Below are 26,330 nucleotides of genomic sequence, written 5' to 3' on the forward strand. Positions count from 1 at the left end.
GGGTTGGCACTAACAGCAGGCCTGGTCCATGGGATGGAGCATGCGACAACCTGGTCTGGGGTGAGCGCTGGTGCTCCACACCATTTGACAACATCTGGCTCCTGCCCCCGGTAGCACTTTCCACCGTCCACCTGGGTGATTCTGCATGTAAGCTGGCCATTTCATCACAAGGTCCCACCAAACTCTTGGGGTGGGGTGGAGAGGAAGGGGGCGGGGCAGAGTGGTGAGCCCTGGCTGAACTGGAGGTCCTGGCCCATCTCCCTGCCCCTAACAGCCCCTTTGCAGCCAGCCCAGCTCTTCCCTCACACCCTTCTGACAGAGCACCCAATCAGATTGAAATGATGTGAACATGTGCCCATCAGTTATGCCGGGGGGGGGGGGGGGGGGGGGGGGGCGGCAGAGGCGTTGTGGTGGTCTGACACGGGCCCCATGACCTCCTGCTCCCTCGGGGGGCCAGTGGCACCCGGGCTACTCCATGGTACAGGGGTGTGAATGAAGTAAACTTCCAAGGCTCCCCTGGAGGCCCGCTCCCGTCCCGACCAGGGGGTCAATGCTCCCAGTCGTGGAGCATAGGGAGTGGAACACTTCCCTCTGGGACTATGCCATATCACACTAACTGCGCCTCCACCTTCTGGGTCTGTGCCACATCAGTCAGTGCCACCTCCCTCAAGAGTCTGTGCCATGTCAGCCAGCACCTAGGCAATGCCACCGATGCCTTCAGCCATGGTTCGCTGGGACTGGGCCATTCTGTGGAGCTGCTTCTGATGTCCAGATACGGCTGCCTGTGATAGTGCCTCGGCCACCATGGACATCCTGACCCCTGGCTGAAACCTTGGTCCCCAAGGCCTCCACCACGCCACCACCCATGCGGTGTTGGCCTAGGTGGCACGCATGGTTGGCAGCACCTGCTCCTGCAGGCAGTTGGACTCCAACTGCACCTGCAGGCACTGGATGGCTGCTGACAGCCCGTCATGTTGACCCTAGCTCGGTGACTGCATCTCTATTATCTGTGGGACCTTTCGAAGCCCAAACCCCATCTGTACAGCAGCTAGTCCCTGGGGTCGGTGTGCCCTTAGATTGCGTGCCTGGCCCCTGTACGGTGGCGCAGGGTGGGGGTTCGGTTGCCCTCGGGGGGGGGGGGGGTAGGGTTACGGGTGTGCTAGATGGGGGTTGGTGCCAGGAGCGCAGTGCTGCCTACTCACCTTGGCCGTCCTGTGGTGTTGGTGCAGTTTTCTACAGCACTGCTGGCTGGTCCTGGCAGTGTTGCCCACGGTGCCCACGACCATTGCCATCTGCACCCAGGCCCGCTGAACAGTGGCGGGTAGCAACCTCCTTCCCACCTTGGGATACAGGGTGACCCGCCTCTCCTCCACGGCGTCCAACCAGGGTCTCGGGGTCAGCGTCAGTGAACTGGGGCGCCGCTCTCCTTGCTGGGATGAGTGTGGGGAGTGGAGTGCTTATATATACGGCTGCAGCTCATCAGAAGAGTGTCAATACCGACCCTTTGAAAGTTTTTCATTGGAATCAATCATGTTCCACGTGGTGCCGGTGCTAGCCCATTAACTGTTGATGAATGTGTCTGGGAACGGCCCCAATTTTGCTGTCTTCGAAGTCCACCGCTTCTGTTACGCCGTCAACACTTATTCTGAATTGAAGAACCCGTCCCGTGATTCTCTCGGATCGACATCAGCTTCGACCCTGCCCCTAACTTGTGCTGCCGAAATTGCCTCCATATCTTGTGTAGCCACCACCACCGGACTACCCGTAGGGTCAGTTCAGTCGTAAGATAGAGGATGTGGTGGTTGGGCTGTTCAGGAAGGAGGTTGCCTGGATATTCTTTCTGCGAGGGTTGTCGCTTCCAAGTGTCCCTCTTTGGACACTCTTTTCTTTATTCTGGTTTCGTTCTTGGCCGATTTGTTCTGGTGTTTTTTGGGGGGTTTGAAGGAGGGAAGGGAGGATGATTTCTGGGTTGCTACTTTCCAGGGCAAGAGTTATTTTTGGGTGGGTGTTTTATCAAAGACAATTTCCTTTCTCTTTTTGGGAGAGGTACTGTTGCATTGTCAATATGTATGTAACTCCCTGTAGATGAGATTTGTGTGTACATTTTGCTAGGATGGGTAACTGCTCTTACATGGGTGCAGTGGTCTGGAATCCAAGTGGTGCTGGGTCTATCCAGTTTCATTCCAAGTTTCTAGTGGGGCAATAGAGAGAGAGAGAGAGGAGAGAGGTTTTGTTAATGCAATGTAAAAACTCAATAAACATACTAAAAACAGTAGGGATATCAACTTTTATTGGAGTTTAAAATAAAAGCATAAACACACAAATCAAGTTTCAGGCAAAACAGTATTAAAAGTTTCAACTGTAACCCATACAGAGCATTTACTGTACAACAGCATGGTTTTAAGCATCATGAAAATGGGTTTACCACAAAGCTAGTTAAAGGATTAAGATGGAGAAGGAGGAGGGGGGGGGGGGGGGGTTGAAGAAAAGACAGGCAAACAGTGGACGAGAAAAGAAACCACCTTGGATAAAACTGGTTACTTCCAAATCAAGTTTAAAAAAGGAGTACGTGACCAGCTCGAGGTAATGCACTGTACAAGTGATGAAATTCCACATACTTAAGACAACAAACACCTGAACAGACATGGGATTGGGATTTTGTATGACAGTTACTAGTACTCTACCTCATTAGCAAGGATTCTTTGTAGGTAGGTTCCTTCCACAAGTGAAAATGGAAAAACTAATTGAATGTAGTAGAATTGTTCCCAAGCTTGAACTATGCAGCTTACTGTTGTATGAACAAAACGCTGGTTTTATTACACAAAGTTAGTCATAAGCTTTCATACCACTCAAATGGCTGTGTGTCAAGCTGGTAGCTGTTTTATACTACTGGCATGGCACTGCATTTTTGGAAAGGTTCCTGAACAAATCCTTATTGCACAATGATTCATTAGAAGAGTAGATGTCAGTTCGGATACCTAAACAGTTTGCTCATACACGGAAAAGCAAGTTGACATTTCGCAGACTGCATTATAGGAGGACATTTTACACTTGTTGATTGAAGTTTGGTCAGGTGAGGCAAGGATAAAGAAAAAAAATCAAAAGCTATACTTCTGTAGTTTCAAAACTTAACCATGTGCATACTATTAAAAGTAATCCAGTTACTCCTAGCACATTAGTCACTATACAATGCAAATTACTTAACTGCAGAGCTCAACTTTTAATATTAGTTAACTTTTAAACATTAAATACTGTTAATATGCATCATGTTGTCATTGTAACACTGTCTAAGTAATGGCAATTGGAGAGTCAAAGTTGCTTTCCTTAAAATGAAACAATTTGAAAATAATTAAACCCCTGCCTTCTAGTACATTTATAGGATTGTACCCAACTGGTTTGGACTTTAAAAAACTACCAGTTTCACAAAAAAAAGTTACATGAATAGAAACTCAGTCTTGGATCATCCTATATTACATTATCTTTTGCTGCAAAGCTGCTAGTTAGAGGAAAGACATTTGTTTGAATCAAGTTTAATTTTAGGCATCAGAGTTCTAGGCAATATTGACTCCTGGGCTACCACTAATCCATCTTAAAAGCACAAAACCAAGGAGAAGACTACTAATTCATTAGATACAACTGAAGTGAGGGGTGGGAGAGGGCTGCACAGGGGACAGGCAGAAAATTGTACTTTGTTGTAACAGTATTAAAACATGGCTACAACTTATGGGGAAGAAATTCAAAGTTTCTACTTAAAAAGGCTTGGGTCTCATACATACATCAAGTATAGGCTGGCTAGATCTAGTTACTGGAAGTTACTTGAAAGATTTAGTTGGTTAAAATTTTAATCTAGTCTGCAGACACTTGAAAATCTGCACAACTCGGACCACAACTGAACCTTTATGTACAGTGAAATGACAAGTCTTTGAAACTTCAGGTAAGTAGTTGCAAGTCATTAAAACATGATCACAAAATTAAATCAAAGGACCAATATGGAAGTATTGATTTATCCTGTACAAAATTAAAAAAACTACTGTGCAACTTATTGCATTTAAGCAACAATCTACAAGGTAGGTAGAATAGACTGGCTTGGCAATTCTAATCAGCTAGCTAATCACATCCAACTACCAATAAAATACTTTAAAGCAGGTTTGTCTTCAAGTGAGCAGAGGTCATTAAAAAAAGGGAAGAGAGAGATTCTGAAGTTGACACTGAAGTAGCTCCAATATATCCTCTCCACAGAAATGAGATCTCCAAATCTCCTGTTCCATTTATTTTACAATTGGAAGTTATTCCCCAAAGGACTGAGGTAACAAGGCAGTGCCATTGAGGAAACAATGGTGGCGTAGGAAGATGTGCAATGGAAGGGGGGGGCGGGGAGAGAGAGAAAGAGAAAGAAAGAAACAGGCCCAAGTGTCTTGTGTATTAGGCTCATGAATTGAAATGAAATAAATGCTTCTGGACTTAATGCTGAATAGCTAAGGAAAGTGCATTATGTTGGTTCAGTTATCCATTATGTAATATTAGATACAGCAACTCAAGCGTTTTCAGGATTTAGAATTGTTTTATCGTCAACTTGGAGGAGTTTATTATGAGACATCTAGAAAAAAATTGTAAACTGAACAAGATATTAAATGAACTAAATGGCTTTGAGGGGTTGGTTGTATAAAAAATAAAAAAAAAAGAGGGAATTTGATGAAAAACAAGCAAATTCATGAAAATAGCCATACACAGAAAAATTTACACAAACAGCAGCAGTTCTATGTAGTGACAAATGAGAAAAGCAGCAACTTAAACTGCCCAACATGGCTCATCAGTAAAGACACAATCAGAACAAATGTTTAACACCTATTAGCTGACAGTACAATCAAAATGAAGTTGTAGCACTTCTTGCATTTCTGTTTTTATGCCCATTTTCTTAAGATTCATAGCACTACCTTCTACAAAAAAAAAAAGAGGGTCTTCTGTTCAGTGGTTTACTGCATTTATAATTAGTGTTAACTTTCACTATGAGTGCGTTCTGCATCTTACCATTATGACCCAGACTGAACAATCCAACCAGCCAGTCTGATAAAAATGCCTGGCAGCAAATGTTGTGCAATGCCTCCAATATTCAGAGCTCATTGTACACCATTTAATGCCCCAATACTGGCCTCTGACAAGAGAATTTGTGAAATGTCAGTTTCAACACATTGAGATTGTTACATTGATTCCCAGGTTTCCATTTTCTGCAAAAAGCTGTGCAATGCTAGTGTCAAATACCAAACAGTCACTATTCATAATTGCTGTGGCAATACCCTCATGAATTGATCGAGGAGTTGCTTCCCAAGTCAGTCGCCGTCTGTGGCCATTGAGTTCAAGTCGATAGGCAAAGTTTTCAGCTTGTTTGCGTGTTCCAATTAGTTGTACTATGGCAAAAAACTGTTGGTGGCCATCATACTTTTCCTGTTTTTCTAAGACCAACATGAAATGGAAGCCAAAACAGGACTGCATCATAACCCAATCAACTGCACCTGGAAGATTAATGTCTGTGGCCAGAAAAACTATGTCCTCACCCTGTAAGGTTGTGATGGACTTGTGTTGATGCATCAAGTGTGGCATTACAGCATCCAGAGAACCCTGCCATTTACAAGAGGCACCAGGGCAAGGACACGAGTATGGCCTGAACTCACAGAGTTCCTCATGGTCTGCTTTCTCTGTATGTGGCAGTGTTATCTCACAACCTGAAGAGGCATATTTACAAGGGAACAGTACAGAGTTGGCCACTTTTTCCATAGCCAAGTTGCGAATGGAACCCAAAGGGCCCCGGCAAGTGGGACAGCATGTAAGTTTAGGACGGCAGTTGCTGCACACAAGATGGCCACTCTGGCACTGAAGGATTGGTGGTAGCACATAGTCAAAGCACACTGGACACTCAAATAGACTTGCTAAATCACTGTTGGAGGCTGTAGTTCCTGCCAATGCTGGCACTCTCTGGGCAGGAGTGCACTTTGATGTACCGGTGGGGAGTGTTGTGGCAGTCTGACGACTCATTTCTGAAAAAAAAAAGAGAAAACAAAAGTTAGAACTGCAGCATTTATGAGTCCACAAAATAAAATGTTTCCTTTAAAACCTCCATACCATCTTCCACCCAGGCATTTACCAACATTATGGAGCTGATCCATTCCCCTTTTAGCATGTATCCATTTTTTCCCCTGTAGTCAAAGTAGGACTATGCTCTGAAAAACAGCTATTAAATCCAGTGATGAGCAGATGGCTTTAATAGACTTGATTTGCCCCCAAATTTGTTAAGTGCCTACACATGACTGAACAAGATCCACGAGGATGACAGCCTTGACATCAGCAAAGTCTCTATAGCTAAAAACAATATTGCAGAAGCTGGAAATCCTCTAGGTCATGCAACACCTTGGAGTCAACAAGAAATTGGCTACCAATTCTTTTCTCTCCACAAATGCTCTGACCCATTGAATATTTACAGCATTTTGTCCCTTTTTTGGTAACTGTAGTTAATGTTATTATGCTGCATAGTTATCTGCATTATCAAAAGCTCTAAAGCAATAGCAATCATAGTGACAGCACAGAAAAGGCCCTGCAGCCCAATGTTTTGAACCAGCTAACTATTCTAATCCCATTTTCCAGCACTTGGCCCATAACCCTGGGATCAAAAGTGCACATCTAATGTTACACGGGTCTCTGTATCCACCTCCCTTTTCAGGAGAATTCAAAGCTCCCACCACCCACTTGGCAAGTGCTCATCTCCAAACCTCCTGCCACACACTTTAAAACCTAGGCTGCCTGACCAAGGGAATAGGTTTCTTCCTCTCTATCCTATGTTTCTCAATTTCATTTCTCTCACCCTTCCCCCTCTTCACATGGATTTCAGAACTGTCCATAACACCAGCTGTTTAATACAGTTCCAGCATAACCACCCTGCTCTGAACTCTTATGCCTCAGCCAAAGTACACCATATGCCGTCTTACACTACCCTGCTACCTCAAGGGCCGGTGGTGTGCAGCACAGTAGCAGTGGATAGCACTGTTGCTGCACAGCCCCAGGGCGCCAGGTTCGATTCCCACTTGGGTCACTTGGGTGTGGAGTCTCCAAGTTCTCCCTGTGCCAGTGTGGGTTCCCCCCAGGTGCTCTGGTTTCCTCCCATACGTCCCAAAAGACACGCTGTTAGGTGAATTGGACATTCTGAATTCGGTGTACCCAAACAGGCGCCGTGTGGTAACTAGGGGATTTTGACAGTAACTTCATTGCAATGTTAATGTAAACCTACTTGTGACAATAAAGATTACTACATGTGCACACCAAGGTCCCCAAGGACCCTCTTACAGTCCTGCTGTTCATGTATTTCCTTGCCTGGTTTGTCCTGCCAAAGTGCATCGCCTCAAATTTTCCATCCTCCTGTACTCAAGGTCATCTTCCTCACTATTTACCACCGACCCAACTTTGTATTATCTGCAAACTTATTGATCAACCCTCCTAAGCCATTTATATAAACCACCAACAGCAAGGGCCCCAAAACGGATACCTGCAAGACCCTACTGGTCACAGGCTTCCAGTCAGAAAAACACCCCTCAACCATCTCAAAGGCACTGCAATTTAACTTTTCCCTTAGCACTATTTGTAGAGTGGGTGATACTAGCAAGCGCTTTCCCCATTTTTTTATGGAAGTGGTGGGCCTATACATAACATAGGAGCAGGCCATCTAGCCTGTTCCACCATCAAATTACATCATGGCAGTCCTTATCAAACACCACTTCACACATTGCTGGATGTCATTAGTATGATTTCGGTTTTGAATGTTTTCAAATGATGGGAGTTGGAATTGGAAAATGCCCCAAGATCACCAGCCTGAAGAAATTCCTCACCGCATATCTTAATGGCCCACCCTTTATTGAGACGGTCTTCTGATTCTTGACTCCCCAGCCAGGGGAAAACACCAAAGTGTCAATGAGATCACGAGAGAACTCGGTTCCTTATTCTCCCCTCAAGACAATTCCACCATCCTGGGGATTAGTCTACTGAAACTAAAATGCATTTCTAAGGGACCAAACCACATAATATCCCAGGTGCAATCTCACCTAAGGCTCTGTACAATTGCAGCAAGGCCAATATACCACCTGCCTTCTAATTGTTTGCTGCACCTGCACGCTAACTTTGAGACTCACGAAAAAGGACACTCGGGTCTGTGGACACACTTTCTAACCTTTCTCCAGTTAAGAAATTTGCCAAATGTGGATACCTTCACTTAGTTTACATTATATTCCATCTGTCATGTTCTTGCCTAGTCACAACCTGTCCACATCCCCGTGAAGCCTCCTTGCACCCTCAACACAAAATAGTTGGGAATATATTGGTGAATTTGGAAATATTACATTACATATTAAAAGCAGCTTTTACAGCCTCCCTCATGTTTCTCACTAGCTTGTGTAATCATGTTTTCTTCTCCCTGACCAACTTTGTGGTCCTCTTTTGCTGGATTCTAGACTGCTTCCTATCTTCAGGCTTACCACTTGGCAACCTTAAGCCACTTCCTTTGATCGTGTTATCCACAGTTGATTCACCGTAATGAGATATCACCTGGCTACCACAAATGTGTTTAGTGTGGGTTTCCAAATCAAGTCAACTTGCTCCTCTTGAGGTTCAAGACTCTTTGTTAAGACACTTTGTTTTATGCATTAATGTGTGACCGATCATTTTGCCACAGAGGATAAATACAGCACAAGGCTCAGAGCCTGCACCAGGAGCAAAGACTGTCAGACCTGCGAGGGACACCTCTACTGGGACAGAGAGAGATTCGGGGACTGCACTTTTGCCAGAAACAGTTGGACCTGTTGAGGGACAACCTTCTTGCTGTCATGCACGCTGGAATTGAAATAAAAGTTCCAAGAGTGACATCACAGGAAAGCAGTAAGCTGACTTGGTGGTGGGGGGGGGGGGGGGGGGGGGGGAAGAAAGAAAACAATCTTTAAATAGCCGAAACAAAATACCCAAAGACGACAACAGTTAGGGAACAAAGCTGGGAGGATAAAGGAGAAAAAGTGAATCTGAAAGTAGAACCAGGTGGCTGACCAAAGCGTACTGCAAGTTTATATCTCCTAAGGAAAGCAAGATAGCCGAGTGAGTTCAGTTAGTCATAGAGGTTTACAGCATGGAAACAGGCTCTTCAGATCGACTTGTCCATGCCGCCCAGTTTTTAAACTACTAAGCTAGTCCCAATTTCTCACATTTGGCCCATAATCCTCTATACCCATATAACGGTCTGAATGTTTTTTTTAGAAGACATAATTGTACCTGCCTCTAACAGCTTGTTCCAGGCACTCACCACCCTCTGGAAATTACCCCTGGACCCTTGTGTATCGCCCCTCACCTTAAACTGGTTTTAAGACTCCCCTACCTTTGGGAGAAGACTATCTACCTTATCTATGCTCCTCATTACCTCTAAGGTCACCCCTAAGACTCCTGCGCTCCAGGAAAAAAAGTCCCAGTCTATTCAGCCTCTCCACTCTGCAAAGTCAGATTCCTCTTTTTTTTACAAAGCATTTATTTTCTCCTATCACAACACTCAGCTCATTGTAACAATGACAATCCATTTAACACCCGAATACTTGTTCCATTTGGGGCTTCTCCCAACATGGCCGTCTGCCGTGGACAGGATACAAGAAGCCGATAATAATCCTTCACTAATCCCCCTCGCTCTATGCAGTCTGTCAATATCATTGTGCCCAGTACCTCAGATTCCATACAGTGCAGAAGGGGGCCACTCCACCCAGCGAGTCAGCAGCGATTCCCTGAAAGAGCACCCTATCCCAGCCCAACCCCCCCCCCCCCCCCCCTGAACAATTATGTCTAACAGCTACAGGACATTCTGAAAGGAGAGGGTGATCAGGCAGAGGTCATACGATGGTGCAGGAGAAACGGCTGGAGCAGGAGGGAGGGCTTTAGATATTTGGATCATTGGGATTGCTTCTGGGGCAGATGGGATCTGGAGAACCAGGATGGGGACAAGCATTCTAGAAGGGCAGTTGTTCACACTATTAGGCATGGGTTTATATTAATTTGGATGGGGGGGGGGGAAAGAGATGGAATCCAAACAGTACAGTGGGTGAGAAGATGGAAGTCAAATATATAGAGGATAAACCAGGCAAGACGAGTGGGCAGAGGACAGAGGGGTATAAGACACATGGAAGGATTGGTAGGCTAAACTACACTTATTTCAATGCAAGGAGCCTGACAGGCAAGACCATGCGTGGATCAGCACATGGAATTATGACATTATTGCAATCACACTTAAGGGAGGGCAGGACTGGCAGGTAAGCATCCCAGGGTATAGAGGTCTCGGGTCTGGCATAAAGAAAAAAGAGGAATTGCATTATTGATTAGGGGGAACATTATGGCAGTGCTTAGTGTGATGTTAATAGATTCCTCAAATGAAGCCATAATCAGTGGAACTCAGTAACAAAAAAAGGGGCGATCAGATTGCTGGAGTGGGGCCCCTGGAATAGTCAGCGTGAAAGGCTTAGAGAGGGCAGAATTCTTAAAATGAATCCAGGAGTGTTTTTATGCCAATACGCAGAAAGTCCTACAAGGGTGGGAGCGGTGCCTGATCCACTTTTAGGGAATGAGACTTCCGGTGGTGGCGATGTGCTGAACGGACGCACATCAGGTGGCTCTCCTTCCAAACAAACCCAACAGAGACAAGTTATCAGGAATTCGGCTGAAAAAGTCCACCAAAGACAAAACAAGCAAGAAAGGAACATGCCTGGCAATAACAAATGAGGGGACGGCGAGATATTAAGAGCAGCAGCAAAGGAAAGGGGCAGGAACAGCAGGCGTGCAGACTGACGGCCACACGAGGAGGCGCTGAAATTCAGGCGAACCAGGAGAGGAAAAGCCAGCGAACCGAACAGCAGAGCGGGAGCAGGACAAGGTGACCACCCCTCCCAGGGGGACGAATGGAGAAGTGTGCTGAAAAGGGAGCTAAACACCATGAAGGATGTGATCAGGATGGAGCTCCACACGATGATGCAGGAGGTGATGTCGGGGGCGACAAACACAATACCGTGCAGGTGGGAGGCACAGGAAAAAAAAACAATCCTGGAGCAGAGCGACAGGATCGTAGCTCTGGAAACCGAAGTGAGAAGGTTGGTGACAGCCCAGGGGAGCCCAAGAGGGAATGTGGAGGACCAAGAAAACAGGTCCAGGCGGCAGAACAGTGGGCCTGCCAGAGGGGATAGAGGGTAGAGACCCAACGGGCTACATCGCCCAAATGCAGGACAAGCTAATGGAGAGGGAGGACGTTCCAAACCCCCCCAGAAAGGGACAGGACACACGGGTTGCTTCGGCCCAGGCTCAAAGTCGGGGAGCAGCCCAGGGCAATTATCACGAAGCTGCAACGGTTCCAGGACAGAGAAAAAAATCTTAAGGGAAGGGCATAAGATTCCTCTTCCTGTTTAGATATATACCAATCTTCATCCCCGAGGAATAGATAAAATGATTATGCCGTTTGTGTGTGTGGTGCCGGGGGGGGGGGGGGGGGGGGGGAAGGAAGAGGAGAAAGAGAGAGAGAGAGAGAGAGAGAGACCAAGAATCCCCAATTCTATGCGGAGAGGAGAAGAAACATGGGCAGCGTGGCACTTCTGAACCTGCAATACTACTACTTCGCAGCTAAGAGTGTGAGGGGGGGGGGGGGGGGGGGGGGTAAGGGTGCCTAGTAAGGAATAGTCTTCCAGTACAGGAATTATCCTCTGACCTGGCCACAACAGCGCTCCCGTTTCCACCCCCACCCCCTCAAGGCAAAGTGCACATCTGGCCCAAGTGGTGGCAGCTATGTTTAAAAACTTGGAACCAGATGAGACAGCACTTCAGCTTAACCAAGGTGTCCACCTTGGCCCCCATCTGCAGGGACCATAAATTCTCACCAGTCATGCTAGATGCCACTTAAGTGCAACCCTGGATGAGCTGATGGAAAGACTGAAGCTGTTGAACAGACAGGAGCTCCAACATCGACAAATCAAAATCGCTCTCCGCAAGGAGACGAGGTACCTGGGAGACAATGCTGGAGGAACTGTGGGAGTCAAGACGGTATGGAAAAGGGAAACTATGGGGACATTTACAGACGACTGTTAGAAGGGCGAGAACACCATGAGATGGAGCAAGTCAGAAATGAGGACAAACTAGGGAAGGAGGTAGGGTCGGGGACTCTGGAGCGAAGCACTTAAGCAGGGCCAATTCCACCTCCTCCTATGCAAGGCTAAGTCCCATGCAGTTTAAAATGGTGCACAGAGCGCATGTAATCAGAACCTGAATGAACAGGTTCTTCCTGGAGGTGGAGGACAAGTGTGAACGTAAGTGAGTAAATGAGTACCCAAATCTTTTATTTCCAATTAAGGGCCAGTTTAGTGCGGCCAATTCACCTACCATGCACATCACTGGGCTGTGGGGATGAGACCCACGCAGACATGGGGAGAATGTGCAAACTCCACACAGGCAGTGACAGGATCGAACCAGAATCCTCGGCACTGCGAGGCAGCAGCGCTAACCAGTGCTACCCTGGTCAGGTTCTGAACAGCCTGCCGCGAGGCAATATCCAAGGTTGTGGGGGTGAGAGTGTGGAGTCATGCCCGAAAGTAGCGATCTTCGGGGTTTTAAATCAGCCAGAACTTCATATGGGGAAGAGGGCTGATGCCCTTGCTTGCTTAATTACACGAAGATCAAATACACCATCCACAAAGCGTGGTGGCTATTCATCAGCCTGTTCGAGGCCAATAGCAGATAGGAAGGGAGGGCAGACAGGACCACATAGCAGATAGGAATTGGCAATGGGGGGGGGGGAAAAGGAAAAGAGAAGAGAAAGAGAAGCGCAAGGAAGGAACCCAGGGAAGCATCAGGAGAGGACATAGGAAAAGACCCAGGAGGGGGCCAGAGCCACCCCCCCCACCACAAACAAAGCCATGGGGCAATAGTAACAACTCCAAAATAAACGAGGGCCTACAGCATGTACGACGGAAGAAAGGGCCCAAGATGGAGTCTGAACAACAAAAAGGTTGGGCAGGGAAGTCCGATGAAAGGGAAACATGCAAGTTGTACCTACGAACCGTCTTGCTTACCTATTCTATAGTGTACAGATGTACGAATTCAATAAAAATATTTTAAAATAAAACAAAAAGGACAGGGATGGTCGGCGGGTTATTTCCAATGTTTGGCTTTTGTAAATTGTATCTGGTCTACATATATTGTAGGAAATGAAAAACCTGAACAAAATGTTTTTTTTTTTTTTTTAAATCAAAAATAAAAGGCCCACAGGTAGGATACAGGTTAATCAGCCATTTGCCTGCCATCATTTCAGTCATTGCTATTCTCATCCCGAAGAGCTGATACCATGCTTGTGTACATTTTCCTTGAAGACCAGGCATGCTTTGGGAAATATTTGCACCCGAAGTAGATGGCAAGGGTTTTACTGCAAGGGGCTGTAACGAGTTACTTCTAGGAAAGTCAAATTCGCCTTCGGATTTGAAATGAATGAAATGAATGAAAATGGCTCGTCACAAGCAGGCTTCAAATGAAGTTACTGTGAAAAGCCCCTAGTCGCCACATTCCGGCACCTGTTCGGGGAGGCTGTTACGGGTTTGCTGTCTTCTTCCTTAGCTTTAGAAGATCCATGTCCCAGTTGTTCAAGATCAATTAGTGACAGGCCTATCCGGTAGCAGTTGTTTAGGATAATCAGATTCACAACTCTCAACTCATCTGAACTACACTTATTATTAGATTCGGACTGCTCTTTAGTCTTAGTCTCAATGTGGTTTGCGACTAGATGGAGAGGTTATCCATTTTGGCCGAAAAAATAAAAAGATGGAGAGGTTATCCATTTTGGCCGAAAAAATAAAAAGGCAAATTATCATCCAAGTGGAAAGCAGATTTAGAAGAAGTTTGGGCAGAGAGATCTGGGTATCTTTGTTCAGGAATCACAGAAAGTCAGTGTGCAGATAATAATAACAATCTTGGACTTACTTTGCAATAAGTTACTGTGTAAAGACCCTAGTCGGGTACACAAGAGGGAGAATTCAGAATGATACAGCATGTAATTAAAAAGACAAATGGAATGTTAGTGTTTATTGCAAAAGGACTGGAGTATAAAAGAAAGATAAAGTGTTGATGAAATTGTACAGGTGTTGGAGACACCACATCGGGAGTATTGTGCCCAGTTTTAGTCTTCTTATTTGAGGAAGAATGGTGGCGACAATAGAGGCAGTTCAGAGGAGGCTCGCCAGATTGATTCCGGGGATGAAAGGGTTGACGCACGAGGAGAATTTAAACAATTTGAGCTCATACTAGAGTTTAGAAGATATGGGGATCTGATCAAGGTATATAAATACTAAAATGGATTGATGATAGAGGTATACAAAATGGATTGATAAAGTAAACGTAAACCAAATGTTCCCCCTTGCAGGGAACGAGAAGTCATGAATATAGGTTTAAGAGGTGTTGGATTTAGAACAGAGACGAGGAGGAATTACTTCTTGCAGAGGCTGGTGAATTTGTGGAATTCACTGCCCCATAGTACGGTGGAATCAGGATACGGCACGGCCTGGATAGAGTGGATGTTTCCACTACGAGGAAAAATTAGAATCAGAGGGCACAATCTCAGACAATCCTTTAAAACAGAGATGAGGAATTTCTTCAGCCAGAGGGTGGTGAATCTGTGGAACTCGCTGCAGAAGACTGTGGAGGCCAAATAACAAACTCTCAAGGAGATAAGTAGTTTCTTGATTAAAAGGGATCAGGAGTTATGGGGAGAAGGCAGGATGAGAAAAATATCAGGCATGATTGAATGGCAGAGCACACTCGAAGGGCCAAGTGGCCTAATTCTGCTACAATGTCTTATGAATCGGAATTGTAGATATATTTCTGATTTTAAAAAAGTTAAAGGGATATGGGGAACAGGTGGAAGTGAATTTGAGACCAGGAAGAGATCAGCCATAATTTGATTGAATGGCAGAGCAGGCTTGAAGGGCTGAAACATCTATTTATGCTCCGAATACAGATGTCCCTAGATTTTACCTTTGACAAACTTGTGGAATCGTTCTTGTAGAGATAATTCCATCAATATCAGCAGAATCTGATTCACTACCATTGTCATTTGGTGTGATCTGGAATCATTTAATGCCCAATGAGTATTCCTAATTCCACGTGCCCTGCTATTGGTATCTCATGCACTGTCCACAGTACTTACCTCAGACTTTAATCACGGGTAAAGCCACAACCTTCACTTTGGTTAAATCATTCCCACTGGCAACTCCTTGACTACAGACAACTACTGTACCGGACACGAAATAGTGCCGGACACCAAATACTCAATTGTACTTCATACAATAGAACCGGATTATAATATCACTTTCTCTCTCCCCTCCTCTCTTCTTTTCTCCCCCCCCCCACCCTCTTCACTAATACCTTGGACTATCTGGATGGAAAACAAAACTTCTCCTGTAAGAGAGTCGGAGTAGCACACATGTCGCTTACAATAGTTTTAAACTTGGCTGTATTGGTTGATCTGGGGTGATCCTCCCTGTGGAAAGGAAGTGCAATTATCAGAAACAAATTTTGATCAGATGGTTGAAAAAGAACAGGTGGAGGATGAGGCAGATATTTTTAGTTCAGGAAAATTGGCGGAGTTACAACAGAAAGATGCAGAAATAAAACATATCAGAAAGCATACACAGAAGAGGAATCGGAGTGTATACCAGAGTGAGAAAATGGAGACCTTTACATATGCAGGCAGGCTCATGTGGGCAAAGGAGGAATGACATGCCATATGTCAACAATGGTATGCTCGAGGTATTACGGTAACAATTGAAAACGTAGCCCACACATGTATGATTTGTCAGAGGAATAATCGGGGCAAAACACGCGCCGTCTTTGATCATCTCCCACAGCCCGAAATGCCTTTTGAAAATTTGCAGATATATTTTGTACACATGCAGATGGCTAAGGGATTTAAATACATGCTGGTGATAGTGGACATGCTTTCCCGGTGGGTAGAAGCTTTTCTGACCAAAAAAGACGATGCTAGAACAGTGGTAAATATTCTGTTAAAGGAAATAATACCTAGGTTTGGGATATCAATGGGTATTAACAGTGACATGGAAACTCATTTCACTAGCAAATTGACTAAAGCCCTAACAAAAGACATGGGATTTGATTGGAAATTGCATATACCATATCAGCCACAATCCTCAGGAATGGTGGAAAGGGCAGATGGAATAATTAAAACTGCAGTTACAAAAAGTGTCAACAAAATGGGCTATGGCCAGATGCCATACCCATAGTAATGTATGCCCTGATAAATCGTAATACGGGTTTAACCCCGTATGAGATATTAATGGAACATCCCATGACAACTGGAACTAAACCCCCAATGACCCCAGCGGCAGTAGCCTTAATATAGACAGATGAGGCATCACTAAAATATGCCCAGGCCATGTGTGAAACCACTGGAAAAAAATAATAATTTTTTAAAAACATCAAAAAGGTGTGACAGGCTCAGGTGCATCCAAAATACGGAAATACAAACCCTTTAAACCTGGAGATCAAGTATATGTGAAAGCACTAAACAAAGATTATTTTTCTCCTAGGTGGAATGGACCCCACCAAGCGCTGCTAACAACCCAAACAGCCGTTAAAGTAAAAGAAAAGCCAGATGGGATCGACGCAACTCGTGTAAACTACATCATACAGAACTTTGAGGGTAGAACTTTGAGGGTACTAGTGAAACGCTGACCTGAAGAGAACTGAACACTAACACCTGGATATACGTGTCTCACTCATACGCAGAGAGGGTAAATAAATTCAGTTGTTGGGTTTGTTCACAAATCCCCAGATGCTTGGGGAGGGCATCCCCATGCAACCCATCGCATTCACCAGTAAAGAGATAGCAGAATGGGATTGAAGACAAAATAGTACAGGGCATGGTGAAGATACACAACGTTAGATTGAAGATTAGCTGGATACGATACAAATAGATCTGAGGAATGGTGTAATGTAGGTTTAATGTAACACGTCAACTGCCCTGGTTGATCCTTCCCAATTATACTGGAGTCCCAAAGGGAAGTATATGCTTTAAGAATCATAAAACATATGGGACCCACTCAGTAGGCACGAGTCAGTGTGATCAGACCTTGAATTGGCAACCCCCTATGTTCCACCTTACAGCTAAAGGACTAGTCATCTTTTGACTGGTCAGTGGTTCAAAATCTAACCATTGGAGGCTCCTGGGAAGGGGATAGATTAGACTAATGCTGACTGATAGTAAAGGAAACCTGACCGCATATAACGGCACACATTTTATCTGTGGCCATACCAGAAAATTGGAAAGGCTCCTGCTATTTGGGATATGTAGTCCCTTATGTCCATCACGTCCAGCAACTGCAGGACCATCCCCATCACAGGACGACACAAGAGTTATGACATGGACACAAATGCTGGGAATGATACCATTAGGAATGGCCACTAATGCATACGAACTACGAGACATCCTTGAGCAGGTAGCTAATGACACTGCAGAAGCTGTTAACCAGATAGAAACGGAGATGGTTGAACAAAGAACAACAAAGAAGAAATGTACAGCACAGGAACAGGCCCTTCGGCCCTCCAAGCCCGTGCCGACCATACTGCCCGACTAAACTACAATCTTCTACACTTCATGGGTCCATATCCTTCTATTCCCATCCTATTCATATATTTGTCAAGGTGCCCCTTAAATGTCCCTATCGTCCCTGCTTCCACTACCTCCTCCGGTAGCGAGTTCCAGGTACCCACTACCCTCTGCGTAAAAAACTTGCCTCGTACATCTACTCTAAACCTTGCCCCTCTCACCTTAAACCTATGCCCCCTAGTAATTGACCCCTCTACCCTGGGGAAAAGCCTCGGACTATCCACTCTGTCTATGCCCCTCATAATTTTGTAGACCTCTATCAGGTCTCCCCTCAACCTCCTTCGTTCCAGTGAGAAGAAACCGAGTTTATTCAACCGCTCCTCATAGCTAATGCCCTCCATACCAGGCAACATTCTGGTAAATCTCTTCTGCACCCTCTCTAAAGCCTCCACATCCTTCTGGTAGTGTGGCGACCAGAATTGAACACTATACTCCAAGTGTGGCCTAACTAAGGTTCTATACAGCTGCAACATGACTTGCCAATTCTTATACTCAATGCCCCGGCCAATGAAGGCAAGCATGCCGTATGCCTTCTTGACTACCTTCTCCACCTGTGTTGCCCCTTTCAATGACCTGTGGACCTGTACTCCTAGATCTCTTTGACTTTCAATACTCTTGAGGGTTCTACCATTCACTGTATATTCCCTACCTGCATTAGACCTTCCAAAATGCATTACCTCACATTTGTCCGGATTAAACTCCATCTGCCATCTCTCCGCCCAAGTCTCCAGACAATCTAAATCCTGCTGTATCCTCAGACAGTCCTCATTGCTATCCGCAATTCCACCAACCTTTGTGTCGTCTGCAAACTTACTAATCAGACCAGTTACATTTTCCTCCAAATCATTTATATATACACTACAAAGAGCAAAGGTCCCAGCACTGATCCCTGTGGAACACCACTGGTCACAGCCCTCCAATTAGAAAAGCATCCCTCCATTGCTACCCTCTGCCTTCTATGGCCTAGCCAGTTCTGTATCCACCTTGCCAGTTCACCCCTGATCCCGTGTGACTTCACCTTTTGTACTAGTCTACCATGAGGGACCTTGTCAAAGGCCTTACTGAAGTCCATATAGACAACATCTACTGCCCTACCTTCATCAATCATCTTAGTGACCTCCTCGAAAAACTCTATCAAGTTAGTGAGACACGACCTCCCCTTCACAAAACCGTGCTGCCTCTCACTAATACGTCCATTTGCTTCCAAATGGGAGTAGATTCTGTCTCTAAGAATTCTCTCCAGTAATTTCCCTACCACTGACGTAAGGCTCACCGGCCTGTAGTTCCCGGGATTATCCTTGCTACCCTTCTTAAACAGAGGAACAACATTGGCTATTCTCCAGTCCTCCGGGACATCCCCTGAAGACAGCGAGGATCCAAAGATTTCTGTCAAGGCCTCAGCAATTTCCTCTCCAGCCTCCTTCAGTATTCTGGGGTAGATCCCATCAGGCCCTGGGGACTTATCTACCTTAATATTTTTTAAGACACCCAACACCTCGTCTTTTTGGATCACAATGTGACCCAGGCTATCTACACCCCCTTCTCCAGACTCAACATCTACCAATTCCTTCTCTTTGGTGAATACTGATGCAAAGTATTCATTTAGTACCTCGCCCATTTCCTCTGGCTCCACACATAGATTCCCTTGCCTATCCTTCAGTGGGCCAACCCTTTCCCTGGCTACCCTCTTGCTTTTTATGTACGTGTAAAAAGCCTTGGGATTTTCCTTAACCCTATTTGCTAATGACTTTTCGTGACCCCTTCTAGCCCTCCTGACTCCTTGCTCAAGTTCCTTCCTACTTTCCTTATATGCCACACAGGCTTCGTCTGTTCCCAGCCTTTTAGCCCTGACAAATGCCTCCTTTTTCTTTTTGACGAGGCCTACAATATCACTCGTCATCCAAGGTTCCCGAAAATTGCCGTATTTATCTTTCTTCCTCACAGGAACATGCCGGTCCTGTATTCCTTTCAACTGACACTTGAAAGCCTCCCACATGTCAGATGTTGATTTGCCCTCAAACATCCGCCCCCAATCTATGTTCTTCAGTTCCCGCCTAATATTGTTATAATTAGCCTTCCCCCAATTTAACACATTCATCCTCGGACCACTCTTATCCTTGTCCACCAGTACTTTAAAACTTACTGAATTGTGGTCACTGTTACCGAAATGCTCCCCTACTGAAACATCTACCACCTGGCCGGGCTCATTCCCCAATACCAGGTCCAGTACCACTCCTTCCCTAGTTGGACTGTTTACATATTGTTTTAAGAAGCCCTCCTGGATGCTCCTTACAAACTCCGCCCCGTCTAAGCCCCTGGCACTAAGTGAGTCCCAGTCAATATTGGGGAAGTTGAAGTCTCCCATCACCACAACCCTGTTGTTTTTACTCTTTTCCAAAATCTGTCTACCTATCTGCTCCTCTATCTCCCGCTGGCTGTTGGGAGGCCTGTAGTATACCCCCAACATTGTGACTGCACCCTTCTTATTCCTGATCTCTACCCATATAGCCTCACTGCCCTCTGAGGTGTCCTCTCGCAGTATAGCTGTGATATTCTCCCGAACAAGTAGCGCAACTCCACCTCCCCTTTTACATCCCCCTCTATCCCGCCTGAAACATCTAAATCCTGGAACGTTTAGCTGCCAATCCTGCCCTTCCCTCAACCAGGTCTCTGTAATGGCAACAACATCATAGTTCCAAGCTCTAAGTTCATCTGCCTTACCCGTAATGCTCCTTGCATTAAAACATATGCACTTCAGGCCACCAGGCCCGCTGTGTTCAGCAACTTCTCCCCGTCTGCTCTGCCTCAGAGCCACTGTCCCTATTCCCTAGTTCTCCCTCAATGCTCTCACCTTCTGACCTATTGCTCCCGTGCCCACGCGGTTGCCCTGCTGAATAGAATGGCTCTCGATTTCTTGTTAGCGGAAAAGGGAGGCACTTGTGCCCTGATTGCAAGTGACTGTTGCACGTACATCCCTGATAACTCAGAAAAAATTGATAATCTGGTGGATCACATTCATAGAGAGGTGACAAGATTACATGAAGGAGGGATGGGTATTTGGCTTTGGGTGATTAGGATCGTCAGGACAGGGGACTGTGTTCTGGATTATAATCGCCATTGCAATCTTGATTGTTGTATGGTTACTGTTTTAATGTTGCGCAAGATATTTTTATTGTACGAACGCGGGAACAGCCCTAGCCGCCTTGCTACCAGGTTCCTGACACGCAGGGAACTGTCATACGTCCGATCCCCTTACCTTATAACCCACCCTACACGATAATTTACTAAAAGGTGTTGATCAAAAGATCAACAAGGAGGGAATTGTGGAAGGGAAATGAATGAGCTGCCAATTTAGAAGCATGCCGGGAAATGTGGTAACAAACAAAATACTGCTTAATATTTTGGTTTCGGCCTTCATACGTACTACGTATTTCATCTTGCGTACTTTCCAAGGTCTATTTAATATAAACATACCTGTTTACTTCAAGCTGTTATTTCAGATTATAAAACATGCTGTCTTCAATTGAATATCAGTGGGCAGTGCAATGGCTTTGCAGCTAAAACACTCGCTCTCCGCAAATAAATTTGTGTAAATAAATTTCCTTTACCGAACCTCTAGGAATTTCTCCTTATTATGATTTCCACAACACTCCCCTTACACAAAAATCCTGTTATATCTCTCATCTATCACATTCATCATACCTGCTCCCACAACAGTGTTCACTACAGGGCAAACTGTAGCTCTAACTGGACTTGGGAGACCGGAGATTGGATTGATTTGTTTATTGTCACGTGTACCGAGGTACAGTGAAAAGTATTTTTCTGCGAGCAGCTCAAACAGATCATTAAGTACATGGGAAGGAAAGGGAATAAAAGAAAATACATAATAGGGTAACACAAGGTATACATTGCAACTTTATTCCCTTTCCATGTACTTATGATCTGCTCGCAGAAAAATACTTTTCACTGTACCTCAGTACACGTGACAATAAATAAATCCAATCCAATCTCCGGTCTCCCAACTCCAGTTAGAGCTACAGTCTGCCCTGTAGTATTCGCCACTTTTGTTCCCTTTTCAAAGTCCCACGGGCTTTCTTTGCAACTTCCAACATGCTGAATGAATGTGTCCCACCTTAACAGTCTCGCCATCACCCTCAGTATCTTCCTTCCTGGTCTGGGGGGGGGGGGGGGGGGGGGGAAGAGAAACTCAGCATTCCCAGCTATCCATCCCTTACCATGCTCCCCACCTTCCTTTCACTCTCCCACTTTCTATCCTTTTCAAAATTATGGGGATGATGGATCATCAGCTAGTTGGTCTGGTGGTTTCACCTTTTGTCTTCAACATGGATTCTCATCACAGAAGGTAGGGAATTCTTAAACGTGTTTAAGAGAATGACTTCTCAAGAGGTAGTTTCAACTCCCAATGCTCCTACCCATCTATTAACATTGTTCTGCTCTTCCTTGCCTTTCAAATTTGGCATACATCTGTCCCAACTGCTCGGGAACTAATTAATATGTACCCCAAATAGCTTCTTTTTTTTTTTTTTAAAAACCTAGTCATTGACCCAACAGGGAAGCATAAACTTCCTGTGCCTGCCCCATCATCAATTTACTCTACATGGGTAATGTCCATTTTTCTTTTGAGCTTGATAATTTTAAAACTATTTTCACAAAAAAGATTAAAAAGGGTCATATTACTGATTAGGAACTTTGCGCACAAACAAATTGGCTGCCACATTTCCTACATTACAACATTTTTTTTATTTTTTTTTTATAAACTTGGTTGCAAGGGCTGCCCCAAAGCCATGAAAGATACTATACAATGCCAGATTCTTTGCAAAGTCATTTTTTATTTGACATTTTCCATCCGACTCAACAGGTTGGCCAGCAGAAACAATGAACCACGTTCACTTGAACCGTGACATACCCTGGTGATCCTTAACTGAAGACAGGTGGAAGAAATTTGATAAGTTCAAAGATAGCAAGTTCATGAACAGTGGAGGAGAAAGGGATGTACTGTAATTAGATTAGGACAAAATGACAGAAGGAATAAATGATATAACAAAAGAGAATGAAATTGGAAAAACAGAGATCCAGAGGATGAATATAAATAGTCACAATATGATAAAAAGGTGGGGGCAAAACAGAACCCTCTGTTGAACTGGAGTGTATAGCAGAGACCACAAAAGCAGGCCAGTCTGATGGCTTATGACTGACAGGATGTCCATTCCACAACGTTTGAGATTCACAGATGCAGCCTGTATTATACACAGCACCAACTGCCCGAGAGCTGTAGTTGAGTCCAAAGGTTTAAACATTCACATTGTAAACATTTTAATTCTGCTGCCTCATGGCACAGAGGACCCAGGTTCTATCCCAGCCCTGGGTGACTGTGCAGAGTTTGCACACGTCTGCATGGGTCTCACTCCCACAACCCAAAGATGTGCAGGATAGGTGGATTGGCTATGCTAAATTGCCTCTCGTTAAAAATTGTAAACACAAGACTTCTGGTGGCAGACATGAGCTGAGCAGTTGCACAAAAGGTGGAAAGGTGGCTCCCGCTTGGAAACTTTTTGGGCCTTTTTTGACCCGGAGAAAAAGCCGAACCAACACAAATCCGAACATGGCAGACCCAGAGTTACCAATGCTATCCCAGTCATCAACAGAGGCTGATGGAGTTCATCGTGATAGGACTCCAAGCACAGGGAGGCAGTAAAGGAGGACATAATGCTGGTGATAAAGATGGCTGGCTTCCTTGCGTGGAATGATGGACAGGGTGGAGCAATAATCCGGGAACTGGAGAAAGCGGTCACCGAGCAAAACAAAGGAACCTTGCTCGAGGACAAATTAATGAGGTTGTCAGCGCCACAAGTCTTGGCCAAGATAGACGGCCAAGAGAACAGGTCCCGACACCGAAACTTCAAATTGGCCCAAACCAAGTTCAGCTACCGTGGATTCAGATACCCAGGTTCAGCTCCATAAGTGGAACCTGTCTAGCTTGGTGAAGGGGGACCTGCAAAGGTAGGACTCTCCCTGTCAGGGAGAGAGTGCAGGCAATAAAGATGAAGACCCGGCTCATGATAACTAATATCGGCCTATGTGCAGGCAGAAAGAACCCCAGGGTCCTGCAGAGAGGTGGTAAACGTGGGGGGTGGGGGGGGGGTAGCACTTCCAAACCTCTTGTTCTACTATTGGGTAACAAGTGAGGGAAGAGTGCAGGGTCATCCCTGCAGACACTGGTCACCACCCCACTCATTTCTCCCAACGAGCCGGGTGGTGATAGCCTCACCAAGAGCCAGGAAGCAGCCTACCCACCATTGAGCTAAAAGTCCATCTCAGCTCCCATCTGCAAAACCATAGATTCATCCCAGCCAGAATGGATGCCATGTATGAAACCTGGAGAAGGGCGGAAGGGGTGAAGGTCAGAGACTTGTATAGAGATGTCAGAGTGGCAACCATGGGGGAGAAACTCCAGCTCCCGAAGAGGAACGAGCTCCAGTGTTTTCAGATACTGAACTTGCTCTGCAAGGAGGCATCATTGCCTGCCCCCCCCCAATTGGACGAAACAAGGAAAGATGGGAGGGAGGGAGTGTCAGCTGCACAGACTGAAACGAGAATTGCAGAGTGAACTCCTTCACCTCATGCGCAAGGCAGAGCCTGATGCAACTGAAGGTGGTGCACAGGGCATACCTGACCAGGAGATATACGAGCAGGTTCTTTCTTCCTAGGAGTGAAGACAGATGAGCGATGTCAGGAGAGTCCAGCCAACCATTCCCACATGTTCTGGTCCTCTGATCCTGGCCCACATAATTCAAGGCCATGTCCAAGTTTGTGGGTGAGCCATGCCCATTAGTGGCGGTCTTTGGTGTGCCAGAACTCAAAAGGAGACAATGCCCTGGCCTTCGCCTCCCACTCAGTTGGAGGTCAGCATCTCCACCCAAGACCTCACTGGACGGCTGACCTGGCAGAATTCCTAAGGCTAGAAAAGATCAAATTTGCCATCAGCGGTCAGAGGAAAGGTTCCACGCAATGGAAGCAGCTCACTGCCATCTTCTTCACCCTTCGTCCATCCCACAACCCCCCAAAATCAAAGTCACCTTTCAAACAGGTTTTGCACAGCATCGTAATCTTTCCCATTTAACCTGGTTCCTGTAAGCTACTTCAAATTGAGCAGTGACTAAGCAACCAGATCAGCCATTCCATCCAAGCAGGTTGCATTTAACAAAGTGGGGCGACTTGGGAAGAGACCGAAAACAGCTGGAAAACCCCTCTACAGCAGGCCTAGTTTGCACCTGCTACATCTAAAAAAAAACGTCAACATGTACGTAGCGTTGGACTGCCTGTATTATTAAAATTCACACACACGCGTACTTTTCTCACGAGTTAACCGAAGAATAGCTTCAGCAGCTACTGCGCCAGACCAGAGACCTTGTGATCCTTGGGCGAATTGTATTAAATTATAAAGCGACTGACTTGTCAACACCGAACAAAGACGCGGTGGCCGGGAGATTTTTTTTTCCGCCTACAAACATCTCCATTGTGTCAAAACACACATCGCACACGAGGTTAAACTCTTTCGGATCACAAAACAATCCGCCAGCGTGCCATTTGTGTTTATCTTTCCGTTGTGTCACCCCAAAACAAAAATAGAGAGAGCTGCAGAGAGGGGGTGGGAGCGAACACTGTGGAAGGAACCAGCTAAGAGACTGGGCGGCCGTTCGGGAAACTGAGCTTCAAAAAGCCACGTTTGTTCGGGGGAGGGAGGGCTGCCCGACAGGATTCAATGGGTGGGGAATAAAAAGGAAGGGAGGAAGCGGAGCGCGGCAGCTGTTGACAACAATAGGGAGTTAGAGTAAAAGAGCAGAGAGCCGCGGCCTAGTAAACCCTGGGCCACGCCGGCGGCCTCTCCCAAACAATAAACACAGGCCGCTCCCGCTTCAGCCTCCGCCAACGGCGAGCATCCCCAACAGACCGGAGGGGAAAACACAAACAAAGTCCGGGTGCTTCCCCCGCCTGCATCACGCACAGTGGGTTACTCTGACCTCCCCGCCCAACAACCAAAATACAACATTTAAAAAAAATTCTTCCTCCCTCTTTGTGCGTTTAAAGGTCCGATTCTTAACCGCCCTTACCTGCTTCACACTGCAAATTCGAGCCGCACCCGGAGGTATCGCTGTTTGTTTCCCCCCCGCCCCCAGCCAGGCAAAGCGAGCTCTGACCCACCGACTGGCTCCACTGGGGTGGACCGGCTGCTTTCCCCCTTGCGCTGGGCCGCCTCTCTCTGTGCAGACCGGGGTGGACCAGCTGCTTTCCCCTCTCCTTGGGCCGCCTCTCTCCTTCCGGACAGGCTGCCTTCCCCCCCTCGCTGGGCCGCCGTTCCCAGACCGGCTGCTTTCCGCGCCCCCCTCGCTGGGCCGCCTCTCCCAGACCGGCTGCTTTCCGCGCCCCCCTCGCTGGGCCGCCTCTCCCAGACCGGCTGCTTTCCGCGCCCCCCTCGCTGGGCCGCCTCTCCCAGACCGGCTGCTTTCCGCGCCCCCCTCGCTGGGCCGCCTCTCCCAGACCGGCTGCTTTCCGCCCCCTCGCGCTGGGCCGCCTCTCTCTAACCGCCGCCTGCGCT

The 26,330-nt window shown here is 46.2% G+C and overlaps 1 protein-coding gene across 2 annotated transcripts; it reads right to left on the bottom strand.

The window, feature by feature from the left end:
* Positions 1-2,273: 2,273 nt before the first annotated feature.
* On the bottom strand, positions 2,274-26,330 carry siah1 (siah E3 ubiquitin protein ligase 1). Of its 2 annotated transcripts, none has more exons than XM_072518205.1 (2): positions 25,846-26,330; positions 2,274-6,032 (listed from the first exon to the last, which is right to left on the bottom strand). In XM_072518205.1, exon 2 carries the CDS (start codon positions 6,028-6,030, stop codon positions 5,182-5,184), a length of 849 nt encoding a protein of 282 aa, XP_072374306.1. In that variant the 5' UTR covers positions 6,031-6,032; positions 25,846-26,330; the 3' UTR covers positions 2,274-5,181. The 2 variants fall into 2 exon arrangements, with proteins under 2 accessions (XP_072374306.1, XP_072374307.1); XM_072518206.1 differs by lacking the exon at positions 25,846-26,330 and adding an exon at positions 24,404-24,616.

The sequence above is a fragment of the Scyliorhinus torazame genome, chromosome 10 (genome assembly GCF_047496885.1).
Source record: "Scyliorhinus torazame isolate Kashiwa2021f chromosome 10, sScyTor2.1, whole genome shotgun sequence".
In the NCBI taxonomy this organism is placed as follows: Eukaryota; Metazoa; Chordata; class Chondrichthyes; order Carcharhiniformes; family Scyliorhinidae; genus Scyliorhinus; species Scyliorhinus torazame.

Coding starts and splice junctions, on each gene's coding strand:
- siah1 (XM_072518205.1), bottom strand. CDS start 6,030: ATGAGTCGTCAGACTGCCACAACACTCCCCACCGGTACATCAAAGTGC.